Source organism: Oxyura jamaicensis, chromosome 1, assembly GCF_011077185.1.
Source record: "Oxyura jamaicensis isolate SHBP4307 breed ruddy duck chromosome 1, BPBGC_Ojam_1.0, whole genome shotgun sequence".
Taxonomy (NCBI): Eukaryota; Metazoa; Chordata; class Aves; order Anseriformes; family Anatidae; genus Oxyura; species Oxyura jamaicensis.
Window position 1 is genome coordinate 64058632 of NC_048893.1, and position 14710 is coordinate 64073341.

General features: G+C 39.6%; 1 protein-coding gene across 36 annotated transcripts in view; it reads left to right on the plus strand.

Moving 5' to 3' along the window:
- CACNA1C (calcium voltage-gated channel subunit alpha1 C) overlaps nt 1-14710 on the plus strand; it is a 436365-nt gene that overhangs the window by 237616 nt on the left and 184039 nt on the right. For all 36 annotated transcript variants that reach the window (XM_035346227.1, XM_035345985.1, XM_035346220.1 and 33 more), the window contains exon 5: nt 5079-5218. In XM_035346227.1, the coding sequence (XP_035202118.1) occupies nt 5079-5218 (140 nt within the window). The remainder of the gene's footprint in view (nt 1-5078; nt 5219-14710) is intronic.

The window sequence follows — 14710 nt, forward strand, 5'->3', positions numbered from 1 at the left end:
GATGCTTAGGGATGTGGATTAGAGGTGGATTTGGTAATGTTAGGTAGATGGTTGGACTTTATGATCTTACAGATCTTTCCCAACCTAAATGATTCTCTGTTTAGGTCAGTTTAATCAGTTTAATATGTTTTGAAGAGGTAATACAGCATAAGTGATTTCCTTTTTGTTAAAACATACAAGTCAGTAGAGTAAGAGGAACATGGTCATGTATAGGGCCAAGTGTAATTCTAGGGGAAAGTGAAGACAACCACTACATTTTCTGGAGAAAGGATGCACTTAGACCTGCAGGCTCGTAACAGCTTATCGTTCTTGCAGTGTGGGAGATCTGCTTATTCATCAGCAAAGTCTTTTAAAGCTTGATTCTAGCTTATCTTTAAATAGCCTATGACCCTGCTATAGCGGTACCATTAAATGCTGCTTTGAAGAAAAATGTCTCTGTGTGGGTATCAATCAGAGGCTCTGTGGATAAGAACATTATTAGTTAAGAGTAGCGATCACACCCATAAGCTGCCTAATGAGGCACAACCCACAAGCACTGACTATTAGTCAAATTGTTTCCTGCTTCTTTCAGTATTACTGTTCCTCTCTTGGAAAACATAAAACTTTCAGATAAAACAGTGATGTCCTTTAACATTAGGCTGTTGAAGGAAATTTCTCGTGAGAGAAGGCTAACTTGACAACATTGTTTTAGAAGACTACATGTCTTTCCTGGCAGTGCTGTGGTTTGTCTGCCAAGCACAGTCATTCTCCAAGGACCCATAGCTCCTGCCAGAAAAAAAGGTGTCATGATTTGAAAGGCATTCTTACTTGGGAAGGTAAGCAGTGAGGGTATTTAGAAAGGATCTGAATTTCAGAATAGATTGGAAAATGTGTTCAGAGTTCTTTCCAAAAGCCTGTGGGGAGTTTCTAAAGGGTGGACCCAAACACTTCCACGTTCACAAATCACAGGTGAACTGTAAAGCACAGTGAAAAAAAAAAAAAAAAAAAAAATTCACTGTACTTAACCATTTATTTATACCTATGAGGATTCATTCAGCGGTGTTTTTCTGCTGATTTTTGACCTTAGAAATACCAAGCTCTCTGTTTCATTTTTATTTTCGGAGGCCCTTGACAAGGTCTTTTTTATGCTATAAAAATCAGCATGCCTTCCCCATAGAGGAAAGGAAGAGCTGTAGAACAGGTTACAGTCCTGCCATGTTGCTGTTGGAATCATCTAGCAAAGAGAAAGCCTTTAGATGTTTCAGATGTCAAAAAGGAAACAGAAAAGTAAGAGCAAGAAAAACAGTGAGGCTGGCTTCATATGTCACAAATTAATCTGAAACGAACAAACAAAAGTGGACTGTGCCCATACATGCGTTGAGTGTGACAGAAATTTATTTTCTGCTTTATAGCTTATGCCTGTCAAATGAATTTAGTTCAGGTGTAGTCATGTCACATATGAAATTCAGAAATCAAAATGCTGTTAATTGTGCTCCTTCAGGGGAAAGTACTATATCCAAATGAAAACGGGGCATAAATTTAGGCTGGCAGGATGTAGGTAGCTGGAAAAGAAATAAGACTGATTTCTGTGTTCTTTTTTTTTTTAAATAAAAAAAAAAAAAAGTGAGATTTTTCAGTGGCCGCAAGAGATTAGCCCTCTTGCATTTTTATATCATCCAAACTTTGATTTCTGTGTGAGCACAGAATTCTCTCACACCTTGCTTGAAGCATGCATTTCAGCTAACTCACCTACTTGAGAAAAGAAAGAACAGCATTTTTCTCCACCGTAACTTTTCCCAGAGGTTTTCATTAAAGAGCAGACTTTGCCATATAAATACAAAGTAGAAGGACTCTGGCCTCATATTTCTTATCAGTGCCTTAACATACATCCATCTCTTTTAGGACTGTAGAACAATTAGCTGACAAACTAGGAAGATTTCATCGAGCTTTCAGAAAGTACCAATTGTATGTGGATTGTGGGTTTTTCTCCTGAAAAGATGATGGAAGAGACAGTCAGAAGCCTTACCTTTCTTCTGTGTCTCATCATCTGTAGTATTTGGGAAGAGGACTTATTTTTTCCTCTGGGTCATAACGAAGTTATTGCCAAAAAACCATGTGGTAGATGTAACCTATGAGTCATAGATCTGCTCGTGCCCTAACTCAGGAGGCAATATGGACAACAAAGTATGATAGGCAGAATGTACTGTAAATTTGAAGAGTGGAATAAAGATCCAGTAGGAATAGAGATCCAGTAGGTCAGATTGGACACAGTGTAGACCCCAGTATAAAAGGGAAAGAGATGAAATACATAAGAGAAACAAGAAGTTGTACTGCAATAGTAAAAAGCAGGATTAGTATAGAGGGAGATATTAACCATGGGTTAAATGCATTAAAGCAGGACTAGCAGGAGTAATGCAATTCAAGTTTGAATGTGGGTTTTTTAATGAGGAGATGCAGGAATTGATGAAAATTATTCCTGAAGGAGTAGGTAGATGACTGTGGATGCCTTAAACTGCACGTTTAGCAGTTTGGCAGTGGAGCACACAAACAGGGTTAACTGGCCTGCAGCAGAGCTGCATTAGTCTCAGAAAGCAGGTTCCAGCTCCACTGGAGTCAGTGGCCTTGCTGGCTGTGTTTCTGTTTCTCTGGAGTTTAGGATATGCATAGCATATGCATATAGAATTTAGGATATGCATAGCTTTTCCTAGGATGCAGAATTCCAGAGCAGCCCGTGGTTTACTCGTTGCACTAGTGGCAGGAGAAATATCCTTGGTGCAGGGACAAGAGCTGCTGTTTGGTAAAACAGGGGTCCAGTGATACTGGGGAACAGGAGACCAGACCCTCAGCTATGCGCAAGCTCTGACTCTGTTATTTGAGTTTTTGTTTTTTTTTCAGCATTGCAAGAGAGCTGAAAAACAGCGTAGGAAACCTTTTGCAGTGAATTCTTTTTCCTCCAGCGGATCCCAGGAGACTGGGACTGTTGTATGGGAATGTCACTCATCATCTACTATGGGAATTGTGTTGACTAGGAAGATAGAAATGTTTGAATAAGAAATAGAGTACATTGCTAGAGCTTAATCACTAGCTTTCTGGAAATATATTAGGCCAAATTTGACCTACAGTGTTTCTATTATGAAGACCAACAGAAAATTATGACTCTGTATAATTTGTATACATAGCTCAAGGAATACATACGTTCCAATAATTCACGTTCCTTGCATCAGCCCTTGTTTATCTCTCTGTGATGTCTGTAGTCAACTAAGTATTTCTCATAGGCTCTGTTTTTGTCTTCTCTGCATCCTGCTTCTCTGTCTGCAACACCTACAAACTCAGCATCCAACCTCCCCACACAGTTTTTCCCACGCTTGTTACCTAGTTGTTAAATCTTTCTGCAGTGCTTGAAGTTGAGGCTTTGAATAGATTCAGATAGGAGTTCCTCAGTCACAGCTGACAAGTTTTATAAGACTCTCTATAAGAAATTAAAAAAAAAAAAAAATACCACCTGCTTAAGAAATAATTTCACATTTGCACTCTACTAATCCATGTTTTTGTGTGGATTTAGTGCTGGGGAAATGTGCTGGCTTAAATGCTTCAGTAAATGAATCCTTTTTCTATCCAGGGCAAGCTCCCTATATTTGTGGCCCTATCAGTAGGTTTCAAGCACAGACTGCAGTTGGAGCCCCTTGCAAAGCAATCAGGCAGCTCAGTCTCTGTTTAATATGCAGTTTGGGGGCTCTTGTGGAGTCTGCCAGTTAGGGAACATGGATGATGAGATCCTGAGAGAGGCACTGCAGACTGCAGCATCTGAGAGAAATCAGCCAGTGCTGAATCCAGGGCTCTGCAACCAGGCTGCTCCTTGCATCCCAGACAGCTTCTTCAAAGTTACATCTGGTACTTCCATGGCATGCTATGGGCCACAGGGGCTCTGCCACTCACAGGCAAGGTTTTCTACAGAGCCCCAAACATCCATTTAGGCTGGAACAGCTTTTAACCTCTACTGAATTTGGCTGGGTTCAAGCTGATGACTCCAAGGCTGAAAGCAATGTCATTAGCAAATTCATGAGGAATCCATTCTTCCCCAAAGGTACTAATGTTTTACCAGAAAAATGGAAGCTGCTTCCTGAAAGCTAATTTATTAAATCAAGTTCTTGTTAACACATAGGGAGAGCCTTCAGCTCTTTCACAGAAGAACATTGTCTTTCCTGCTTTGCTCTGCCTTTTCAAATATGTTCTGACTGAGACATCTTCTCCTTAAAGCAGCTACTCCTACTAGCAAGATAAAACATTAAGACTGGTATAATAAGATATTCTAATAATAAGACTCCTACAGTTTTGTGCTTTCCATAGCCACTGCATCAAGGGATTTACAAATGGATACACAAGCACATAATGTGAACACACTCCCTTATCTAAACTTTTGCACCTTGAAGAATCCCTGAGTTTGAAACCCAGTTCTACCTGCAGTGACCTTGGTGAATCTTAATTCCTTGTAAAATGGGTGACAGATAATTAACAATTGGGTTAATGATGAATGATGATTTTTTCCCCAATGTGGATGGCTGGTTAATAAAGATAGCAAAGTATTGGCAGCAGAAGGGGCAAACCCTACAGTCTGGTTTCTTGCCTTTCCACTCAACTCCCACTGAGTATGAACTGACTGTGTGATAAGGGCTGCCTTCAGAACCTGACCCCCATGCTCTGTAGTTGGTGAGCCTTCAAGTTCATCATGAGCCATGGCCAGAATGGCCGTCTCAAAGCACCCAGGTTGGGGAGCACACCTTCAGGTGCCACCAGGCAGGCTGGCTGCTGGGACAGTCTGTAGCTGGCTGCAAGGAGCCACTAGGCTGAAGGAGGAGCATGCTGTGTTTATGTCTGTTCCAGAAACAAGTGTTTTGCAAATGGTATAGACATCACCATTAGGCTATTGCATATGGGAAGAGTCTGTCTCTCCTCCACCATATGTGAATGTCGAGTGAGATGTGTGACACTCTTCACAGGTCTGTGAGATAGTTTGTGTGATATGATGATGATGATCTCTGTTCCTGTTTAGCCCAAGCCTTGCTGTCTGCCTACAGCTTGTTTCCTCTTTCTTTTTACAGGCTTTTTAGTGCAATTTTAGAACAAGCAACCAAAGCAGATGGGGGGAATTCAATAGGAGGAAAAGGTGCCGGATTTGATGTTAAAGCACTGCGGGCTTTCCGAGTATTGCGTCCATTACGGCTGGTGTCTGGAGTTCCTAGTAAGTAACATCATTGATTTTCTTATACGCATGTCTGTGGCACGGCACAGAGCAGGAGTAATTCATGCAACAATTTTGAAGATGGCACGTGATGCAGATTGTTTTTGGTGTGTAGAGGAGGCCTTTATTCAAATGAACGTAGCTCCATGGTAAACATGGTATTAATCAAAGGATGACCAACCCAGAGCCAAAGGGGAATGGAAGTTTTGTGTGTCAGACGTGATTGTGCAACCTTAGTAAACAGTGGAAGTGGGAGATCCAAGATTTTCAAGATTTCAGGCAGAAGATCCGTTAAACAATTGTGAAGTCACGGTGCATTGTTGGTATTATAAATATTTGACCTTGATGGAAATGCTGTCTGATCATTTGTGTTGATTTGGGAAGGAGAGGAGCTGTTTCATTAAAATTGCATTTTCTTCTTTGCACGTGATGTTCTCATCAAGAGTGCTGGGAACAATTTAGAATCAACAGGACATCGGGCAATGACACAGTCATGTTCCCTGTTAGTCTTATTTTCTTAAATTATTTGTAATGCCTCAAAGAAAGCCCTTGAGCAGTTTTTGATAGTCTAATATCCATTTTCTTATTTACAGTAAAGGTATGAGTAACTGAAAGTCTGGTAATTCTATTGTGGAAGTGGAATATGACCATCATAGTGTGGGACGCTTATATTGTGTTGGCTTGAGAGTTTCAGATGGGGCCTATTGGCCTTCCAGAGTTGAAAGCTGTCATTGCTTTCCATGTTCATAGCAATGAGAGATGGAGTTAGCAGGAAAGGAGTTAATCTCCAGAAGAGTTGTGGAGTGAGCTGTATTTATTTTCACCTGGGGAGCCCACTAGTTTAATATCTTAAAGTACTTCTAACCACAGTCATTCAAAAACCTTAAGTTGGGCTACCATACCCTCTGTAATCTTAGCTTAAAAATGATGATGTATTTGATTTAAAAAGAATTGTGAAGCTCTTTGGCTTGTTTTCTGACCCAATGGATTATATCAGAGACATGTTTTCAGACATGAAAAGTAGAAACTTTTTAAATGGAAGGTGAGAATCTCTGCAGAGGAGCTGGACATTAACAAAAGTAATTAACAGCACTATTAATTGGTCTCACAAAAGAGCCATGCTTGGTAAACTGATGGAAGGCCTTAGCTTGTGTCTACCTGGGGTTGCTTTGGGCATGTTACAAGCATACAAAAAATAAATAATAACATTTTCCTCTGATTCAGAGCCACGATGATCCACACTATTCATGGCACCTGTGTTAGGGATTACTGCAGTGTTGTTTGATGCAGACAGTCATGTACTGTGCAATACCTGCAGGCAGTGCAGAACGCAGCTCTCCTTGTGGCAAGGTTTGTCTCATGAAATGTAGTCTGCACCAGCACTGACTTAATTCCTGGCTGTAAATCAAGGTTTTGTTGTTCTTTCTAGTCCTACTCCAATCTAAGCCTTTTGGTTGTGTGCCCATCTAATGGTAAGGGGAAGATGCTCAGATTTAAAAGTCTGTGTGTGAACTGAGGCACTCAGTGAGATGCTGCTGATGGTGGGATGTTCTCTGAGAGTTGTTCTGGCGTGGGCTGAGCTTAACTGCCCTTAAACTTCTTGTTCTCCTGGGGACAACATTCTTTCTTCAAGACAAAGGCTTTTGTTACTTCTCTTGAAGCCTTGGGGAGGGAGCCAAATCTCACATAATTCATATCCGTATTGCTTATATGACCTCAGTCCTAGCATAAACTATCTAATGGTCCATTTGTGGCTTTTCTCATCAAGAGACATCTTTATTTTGTACCAAAACAGAGCCAGGGAGCCTGGTGCATGCTAACAAATACTTGCTCTAGATAACGAGATGCCAGTCCAGTGTGAAACAGGGAAATCATAAACAGTTTTTGACAGACATCTTCTATTATAGTCTTTATGTTTCTGATCAGGGACATGTTTATTGAACGAGGCTTCTTTGGAGCTGATGTGGCTTTTAGAAAGCCTGTTGAGGTCTGTAGCTAACACGGCCTCACTGTGAGTTTTTGAATTGTAAAAATGCCGGTTGATTAGCCTAGATAGATGCTATCAAATCCATATGTATTAGAGCATAACTTTTCTTATGAGGTCTTTAGATAAGACTGGCTGAGCCAACCATAAATAGTACATTGCAGGGTTACATTATTACATAACAAGTTAGCACAGAGGTTTTGGAAGCTAGATCTCTAGGTCCCATTCAAGTGCTGTCCCTGAGATATTGTCAGCATCAGTGAAAGAATTATAAGCATTGTACTTGCTGTGTTTTGCCATCCATAAAAAATTGTCTTTTCCTTCATTTGCCTCACAAAATGTAGCAGACTTTTTCACTGTGAAGAGTCTACCCTCACAGATTTGTTCTAAAATTACACAAATGTAACATGCACTGCAGTTTCTTCTCACTTAGGCTCTGTATGTGTGTGGCAACAGCATGATTAATAAGAGGGGATCCTCTGGGTCATTGGCAGCCTTCTTCTGCATGGAAAGACCAACATCTGCTGTTTGGATTGAGGTCCAAATTGAATTACAACTGTTTGGGGGAGGGGAGGGGGGGTAAATTCTGAAGCACAATGATTCTTTTAAAATAAAATTATGAAGCACATGGTAAATTTTTATACGCAAATCTTAAGCTCATCTGTATTGGGGTTAGGAAATGGGTTGTCTGAGGTGGAGTGGAGAGATTGGCTTGTGGCACGGCAGCAGAGAGGATGGAGTATTTTTTTCTAAGTCAAGAAGATTTTCTGTGTTTGTTTGTTTGTTTTGTTATGTTTTGTTTTTTTTTCCTCTGGCTCAGTCCATAAGAAATAATCCAGTTTAGGAGGGACATTTGTATTCAGACTGAAGCATTCAGTGACCTGTTTGAGAATAAAGAGAGTTTCCACGTAAGTGTTTTCAGAAGTGGGGGAAACAACATATGAATTGGTTTCTAAAGTGAATTACTAACGTCTGTGCTTTGCAGATGGAGAAACCAAAGCAAAAGATCAAGGTTTAACACTTTAAGAAGTGTCTTCTAACTCTATATGCTTCATAGTGGATACCAGTGCTAGACACCTGAGTTGACATAGGTATCTGAGAGCTTCAGATAGGTGGGCAAAGGACATTAGTACCAGAGCTAAGAATCCCTTTTCTCTAAGTCCCATCTATGCTTGGTTCCTGGGACTCAGCTGCTTCCTGCTGGAAAAATTGTTATCTGCATAGCAGAAAAATCAGGGACTGTCACGCACAGGAAGTGGTTCATTTGCAAGCAGATAAGTCACTTCACTCACAGGCAGACAGGTAACAGTACCATTGACAATCTTTAAGCTCAAATTATTCCAGGTGCCAAATTAATTTAGTGCCTCCCAAAATCAAAAGGGTTTGAGGTCATGAATTCAACAAAGCCTGAAGACTGTGTCAAGATGACTGTTGTGGGGACATAAATATTCCATAATCTTCAAGAGAACAGATGACATTTTTATCCTTCTTGGTTCTATGGACATTCACAAGACCACTTGTCATAAGGAAAGAGATGGACGGTTGTTTAAAACATGAGATAGACATTCTGTACCCAGATCACAAAAACATTTGTAGCATCATGGGAGAAACCTTCGGGGGCACTGAATTTAATGCCTCTGGGTTCCCATTACAACTTCTAAAATTGCTGTTAAGTATCTATACGTTTCAAAGAAGTGCAGTAGGGACGGATTTTTTTTGTTGTTGTTTTTATTTTTTAAATAAGGATTTTGAGTTCCTTCCTTGAAAACATATTTCGGAGTGAAAAGTACAGGCTTTGTTGACGGTGTGAGGTGTATGGCAGGGCAGTAGGTTAGGTACTTCCCACAGTTCTCATCCCAGTGCTGACAGTTGCTTTGTGAACAAAATAAAAATAAAAAGGGATCATTAAGCAATCTTTTTTTAAAATTTTAACCCTTTTTAAAGTCATAATGCTTCTAGAAATATAATCCACATCCGGTCTGTTTAGCCTGGAATTAACATCTAAATGAATGGTGCATATTTTCAAAAACACATGGATGATTTAGGTTTAAAGTGGTAAGTTATGTCCAAAAATTAGGCATAAGCACTTTAGATCTTTGATATACAGGCCAGACTGTGCTGTTCAACTATTCTGTTACAGTCATACTAATAACATTTCGGTAGTATGTACTTTATTTCATCATACCTCCTGTTGTACCAACACAGCCTTCTTGTTTAAAAACAAAACTAAACTAAACAACAAAAAAAAGCACTTCACGTGTGCATTGGAGTGTCCATCTTAATGTGGCAGTAAGATCAATATATTGGTTTGAGAAAGGAGAGAGAAGGAAAATAATTCCCTTGATGTACATGAGTAGGCAAGTGCAAAATCAGCATGTATACCAAAACTTAATCACTTAAGTGTCTTGGAAACTGTTACCCGTTATCTCCTTTGGCACAGGTAAAACATTGCAAGGCTTTCGAGGGACAGAATCAAGTCAGCCCTTTGTGGCAGGAGTTTTCTGTCGATTACTCTTCTGTATCCATTTTACATTATTAGGTATTTTAAAACTTATTTTAAACATTTTGTTCTAGAGGAGGGCAAAAAGAAGCATCCAATTTGGCAGTGAGGAAGCATGATCCAATTAAAAAAGAAAATCACTCTTGACTATTGGAAAGGGCAATCAGTTACTCCTACACATGCTAACTCATGCCCATTTAACTTATTAAATTCCATTTCTATCCCCTTTATTCATGCTGCTCAATTATATCACCTCATACATTCTGTTCACCCTCTTTATCTTGTACTTCGTCTTCTTGTAACTGCATTGTTGCCACTAGTTATTGCCTATCTGATATCTGCCAAACTTAATTTATAAGCTCTTCTACATAAGTTGAAAGCCATATAATTTGATCAGTAAGTGTTGTGCTCCATAGTTGTATTTTCAGTGAGATCCTCTTCTGACCCCACCCCAATTCATGTGGGCAGAAGAGTCTATTCTTCCCAGGGCTAGAGAGGAAACTTGTCTGTCCCGCTAGAACAAAAACTTTCAACTGTTCAACCATTTATTATATTTAATTTTCATATGGAAAACTAAGCCTGTAAGTTACTCAAAGGCAGTGTAGGTAGGTCTTTATCACCATTATTGACATGACCTGCAGTACTTACATTCTAGCTGCAGTGATTGCAAACTGGGAAACAGAGAATCTGAGCAGAAGAACCTAAGCCAGACCCTCCTCATGACAGTGCAATGTCTTTCTGTCTGGGAGACAATGGCGTGTAACTGGCTTGAGTATATTTTTTAGTCAAAATGAAATAAGACCAGAATTTTCATTCATGAGTGTCTAGAGATGGCTACTATTTACATGCATTTAAATAACTAATTTTGGATTGGCAAAGTCATCCAGCTGTGCTTGTTGTTAATTTGCCATATTGCTACAGGTGAGTGAAGCAAGGAAACCCTAGAGTGACAACACTGGATTTTTTTCCATCTAGTTTTTTGTCTGTGTGGGACACTGCACTAAGTACATTGTACATACTAAAATTACAGTCCATTTGGGGGGGGGGAAATTAAGAGGGAAAAAAAGGCTTGCATATGCTTATAAGGTGTTTAGGCTATAGTCCACATTGTCCAATGAATATTATTCTTAACTCTAAAACTGATTTTTTTTTATTTTTCTTCATTTTTAAGGAGTATGATCTAAAAATTTCAAATCATAAGTGAAATCTGTCTGTGTGGTCTCATAATTCAGAAATCCCTGTCTGATAGAAAAATGTGAGGGTACTTGTGGCAAAATGTAACTTACAGGGCTTAAGACAATAAGGACAAGTCAAACCACCATGGCAGTCCTCCTAATGTAAGACTAAGCAAATCCTTTCTCTCATGTTTGATCTTCACCCAGGAAGCTGAATTTGCTCTTGAACAATTTATAAAAAAGGAATTTTGTTGCTTGTTGTGTATGAGAAGACATCTTAGTGCCATGAGCTAGAAACTTGTTCTATACTGAAGGCTTAGTTTTCAGCTACACCTGGTTTGGAGGTAGTATACCTAACGAGCAGGAGAACAGGCATCATATTTCCTCTCCGCTGCAATCTTTGTAAAGATGAATCTGTTTACAGACCAAATTGAGCTCAAGAGTAATTGAAGCAGCCTCAAAGCCATGCCAGCTGATGCATGGAGAAGGCAATGCAAGTAAGTAAGGATCAAGCATCATGCAGAGAGCACAGTTCCTGCTGTAGGCACGCTGCTCCTGAACCCCCATGTTCTGCCTCTACTGTATAAAAAGGGGAATGGAATAGTGATTTTTAATAATCCTCAAATTCCTCCTTTCCTGGAGGAAATTAATTCCTTCTGTTTGTATCATTGTGTCAATTTGGACGTGCCAACCCTCTTTTCAGGAAGGTGAGGATGGGGCATACACCAACTCTACACATTCATAGTTCTTTCTGTATCTCAGCATTCAGTTTGTGACATTGGTCTTATTCCATGCCCTGCACCTGCCTTTCTCACCTGTGAGTGCTCTTCTGCTTGAGCCTTTGATTCCCTACTCAGCCACTGAGACATCGCAGCTGAATCTATTGCAATGGCTATTTTGCAGTCATTGAAATAAACACACACAGTGCAGTTATTTGGCTTGCATTTTGTTTGTTTGTTTGTTTGTTTTTTGAATGCATAATCCTAATTTTTCAACTGTACTTTCTCACTGTTTTCCAGACAGCCCAAGAAAATTAACACCACTTTATATAGTTGAAGAAATAATGTAATTGAGGTAATAAACAGAATTCAAGAAATCCAAAATGACTTCTCTTTTGAGATGGCAAGCATTTCTGCAATATGGCAAAGAAATGTGAGCTATTGCCTATTTCTATATGTTGAATTGTACATATTAAGTCTTAAGTTTTATGCGAATACTAACTAGCAGTCAGGAAGATATTTTTTTTTTCAAAACATATTGTTCTGGCAAAGTGAAGTTGACAGTCATCTGTTCTGCATTTATACAGTGTCACTGGTGGAGCTAGGGGCTTAAGTTCATCGTCCTGGTGCATATGAGTTTATGGTATAAATACCACATGAATGGAGAATTCTGTGTTGCCTGCAGTAGAGGGGATACAAGATATGAGAAGTGGCCTGATCAAAGCTTCCAACACATGAAAGGTTTGTGCATAGATACAAAGGAGTAGAGTAAGCTGGAGGAGACAGTATCCTTAGCAGTTTGTTTCCACCAAAGCCAAGGTCATGATAAAGGAAATTGCTGCAAATACCTTCAGGCAAAATTTGGTTTCCAAATCTTAATTCTGTCTTAAACTTTGTTGTAGTTGCATTTAATTATGTCAGCTATTGCCAAGTCCAATTCCCTTCTTTTCTCTTGGGCTCTAAAAGCTTTAGGAAACGTGCTGTCGTGCAGATTTCTTACATGCTCCTCCACTCCTGAATAAGGCTTCTCAACCATCTGTACCATCTCTCCAGCACATACAGCACCGTGTGAGGACGAGTTGCACCACCTTTCCCATGTCATTGCCTAGCTGTTTTTAATCTCAAGTGGCCAATTTGTTGTGCTTTCATTATAAATGGGAAGGGTGTGGAGAAAAAAGGAGAGAACAGTCTGAACCAAATGTCCTCATTAAGCTTATTTCTTCACATTTAACTTAAAACTCTAGGCAGGCTTGCAAGTCCTTTATTTACTTAGGTCACCATTACTCAAAGGAGTTATCTAATTCCAGCACAGCATCTTTTATAGGTAAAGATCATTCCTGTGAGTAGGGCTTACATAATCAGGATCTAAAGCATGCTTCTTTGAGTGGACTGGTACAACCTGCAGACTGATGTAATTTTGTTATTTCTGACAGAAGAGGTTAACTCAGTGTAGGAAAAAAGGGGGTTGTCTTAGAAAAGATTACTCACAGAGGTACAGATGTCTTGTGATACAGATTTCTTTCATATTTAAGGAATGCCAATGAAAACAAGGAAATATTTATTATTTGATCTTTGCTATGCAGCTCTTTTAAAAATAGCACTAACTACGAGTGTACCCAATAACTGTTAGCCTTTATCCTACCCATTACCATGTGTGCTGGCATGATTATTCAGCATGTCTTCAAAACAAAAATCCCAGTATCATCAATGTGGGACCACTACATCAGAGTGTAGGCAGTCCCTTCCAACCAAAGAAAATAAATCCCACATTGACACCAAAGACATGGAAGTAGTCAAAGAATCCTAGCTTGGCTTAGCAGGATGTTTGTCAGAAGTTCTCTGGATGGATGAGACTCTTTCTAGCACCGCTTTTTCCTTCTTTAGGTAGTGCCCAGAAGTCTCATTCAGAATAATGGGAGTAGGGCATGTCTGTGTAAGAGTCCATGCCATCAGGATGCTTGTTCTAAAGCATCTGAAAAGCTAGGAATGCCATCTATTGCCTCCCAAGAACAATTTGTATTGTTTATCAAACATGCTGTTGTCTGGATCATAAAAAAGCTGAAGTATATGTATAGGATGTAGCTAATAGTATCAGCAGGAGTGTGTTGGGTTCCCAGTTGCTCACTTGTATTTGCTGGCTGTTGCTCTCTCCTTGATGGGTGAGGGAAGATATTGCTGTTCCATATCAAAATAGTGAGGATATTATGTAGCCTGTTTTCTTCTTACATTCTCTCCCTGTTGACATCTCTACATCTGATGTCGTCCCAGGCTTACATCAAGTGTTGTTTTATATTTTGATTCTAATTGGCTAAATTTTACTTTGCTTATTCATTTAAGAACTTGTAAGGAATGATTTGAAATCCTTTGTTCATTTTCTCTAAAATCAGTGTACATCTGTTAACTTGTAAATTAAGTTTGGGGACTTTTTAATAGACCCAAAGCCTTCCCATCCTCTCTGGAAAAAATGACTAACCCACTCAGAGTAGCATTTCTCTCGGAATTAGAGCACAAGAGTGTGTAGAAGGGTTGTTTGCTCAGGACACGAGGAGGTACATGGATGTCCCAGTGACTCTGGCATCATTTGGATTAATTCTGTTTATCCCAGCATTGGTAGATGCCTGTGGTCATTGTTGTGGTTTTCACAAAGCATTATCAACAAAGCACAGAGCAGCAGACCAAATCATTGTCTCAGCCAGTGAATGCATTTTATATCTTCATTTAGCCAAGGTATTTGTTTTTGTTTTTGTTTTTGTTTTCAGTGTTGCTCTAGATTTGTATCCATATTACCTCTTGTATAAGTGCTAACAGAGGAAAAATGTGAAAGTACACAGAACTGAGAACAGGCAAATCTGAGGAAATATATTAAGGATTTGAATGGCTACCAGAGACCTTCCCTCTTCTCCACAATCAGCTTCTGTCTTCTGAGTTATATCTGCTTGACTTTACTGTGCTTGTTGAGTACCCAGGAGTATCAGCTGTTATGAACAACTAATGAACTTTTCTGTCCTTAACATGTTCACTGACAGAACAGGTTATTTCTTGTTCTGAAGGAAGCGATGGGGAAGTAACTGTTGGCCAAAGATGAACAACAGCCCACCTAGCCTGCCTAGTTTC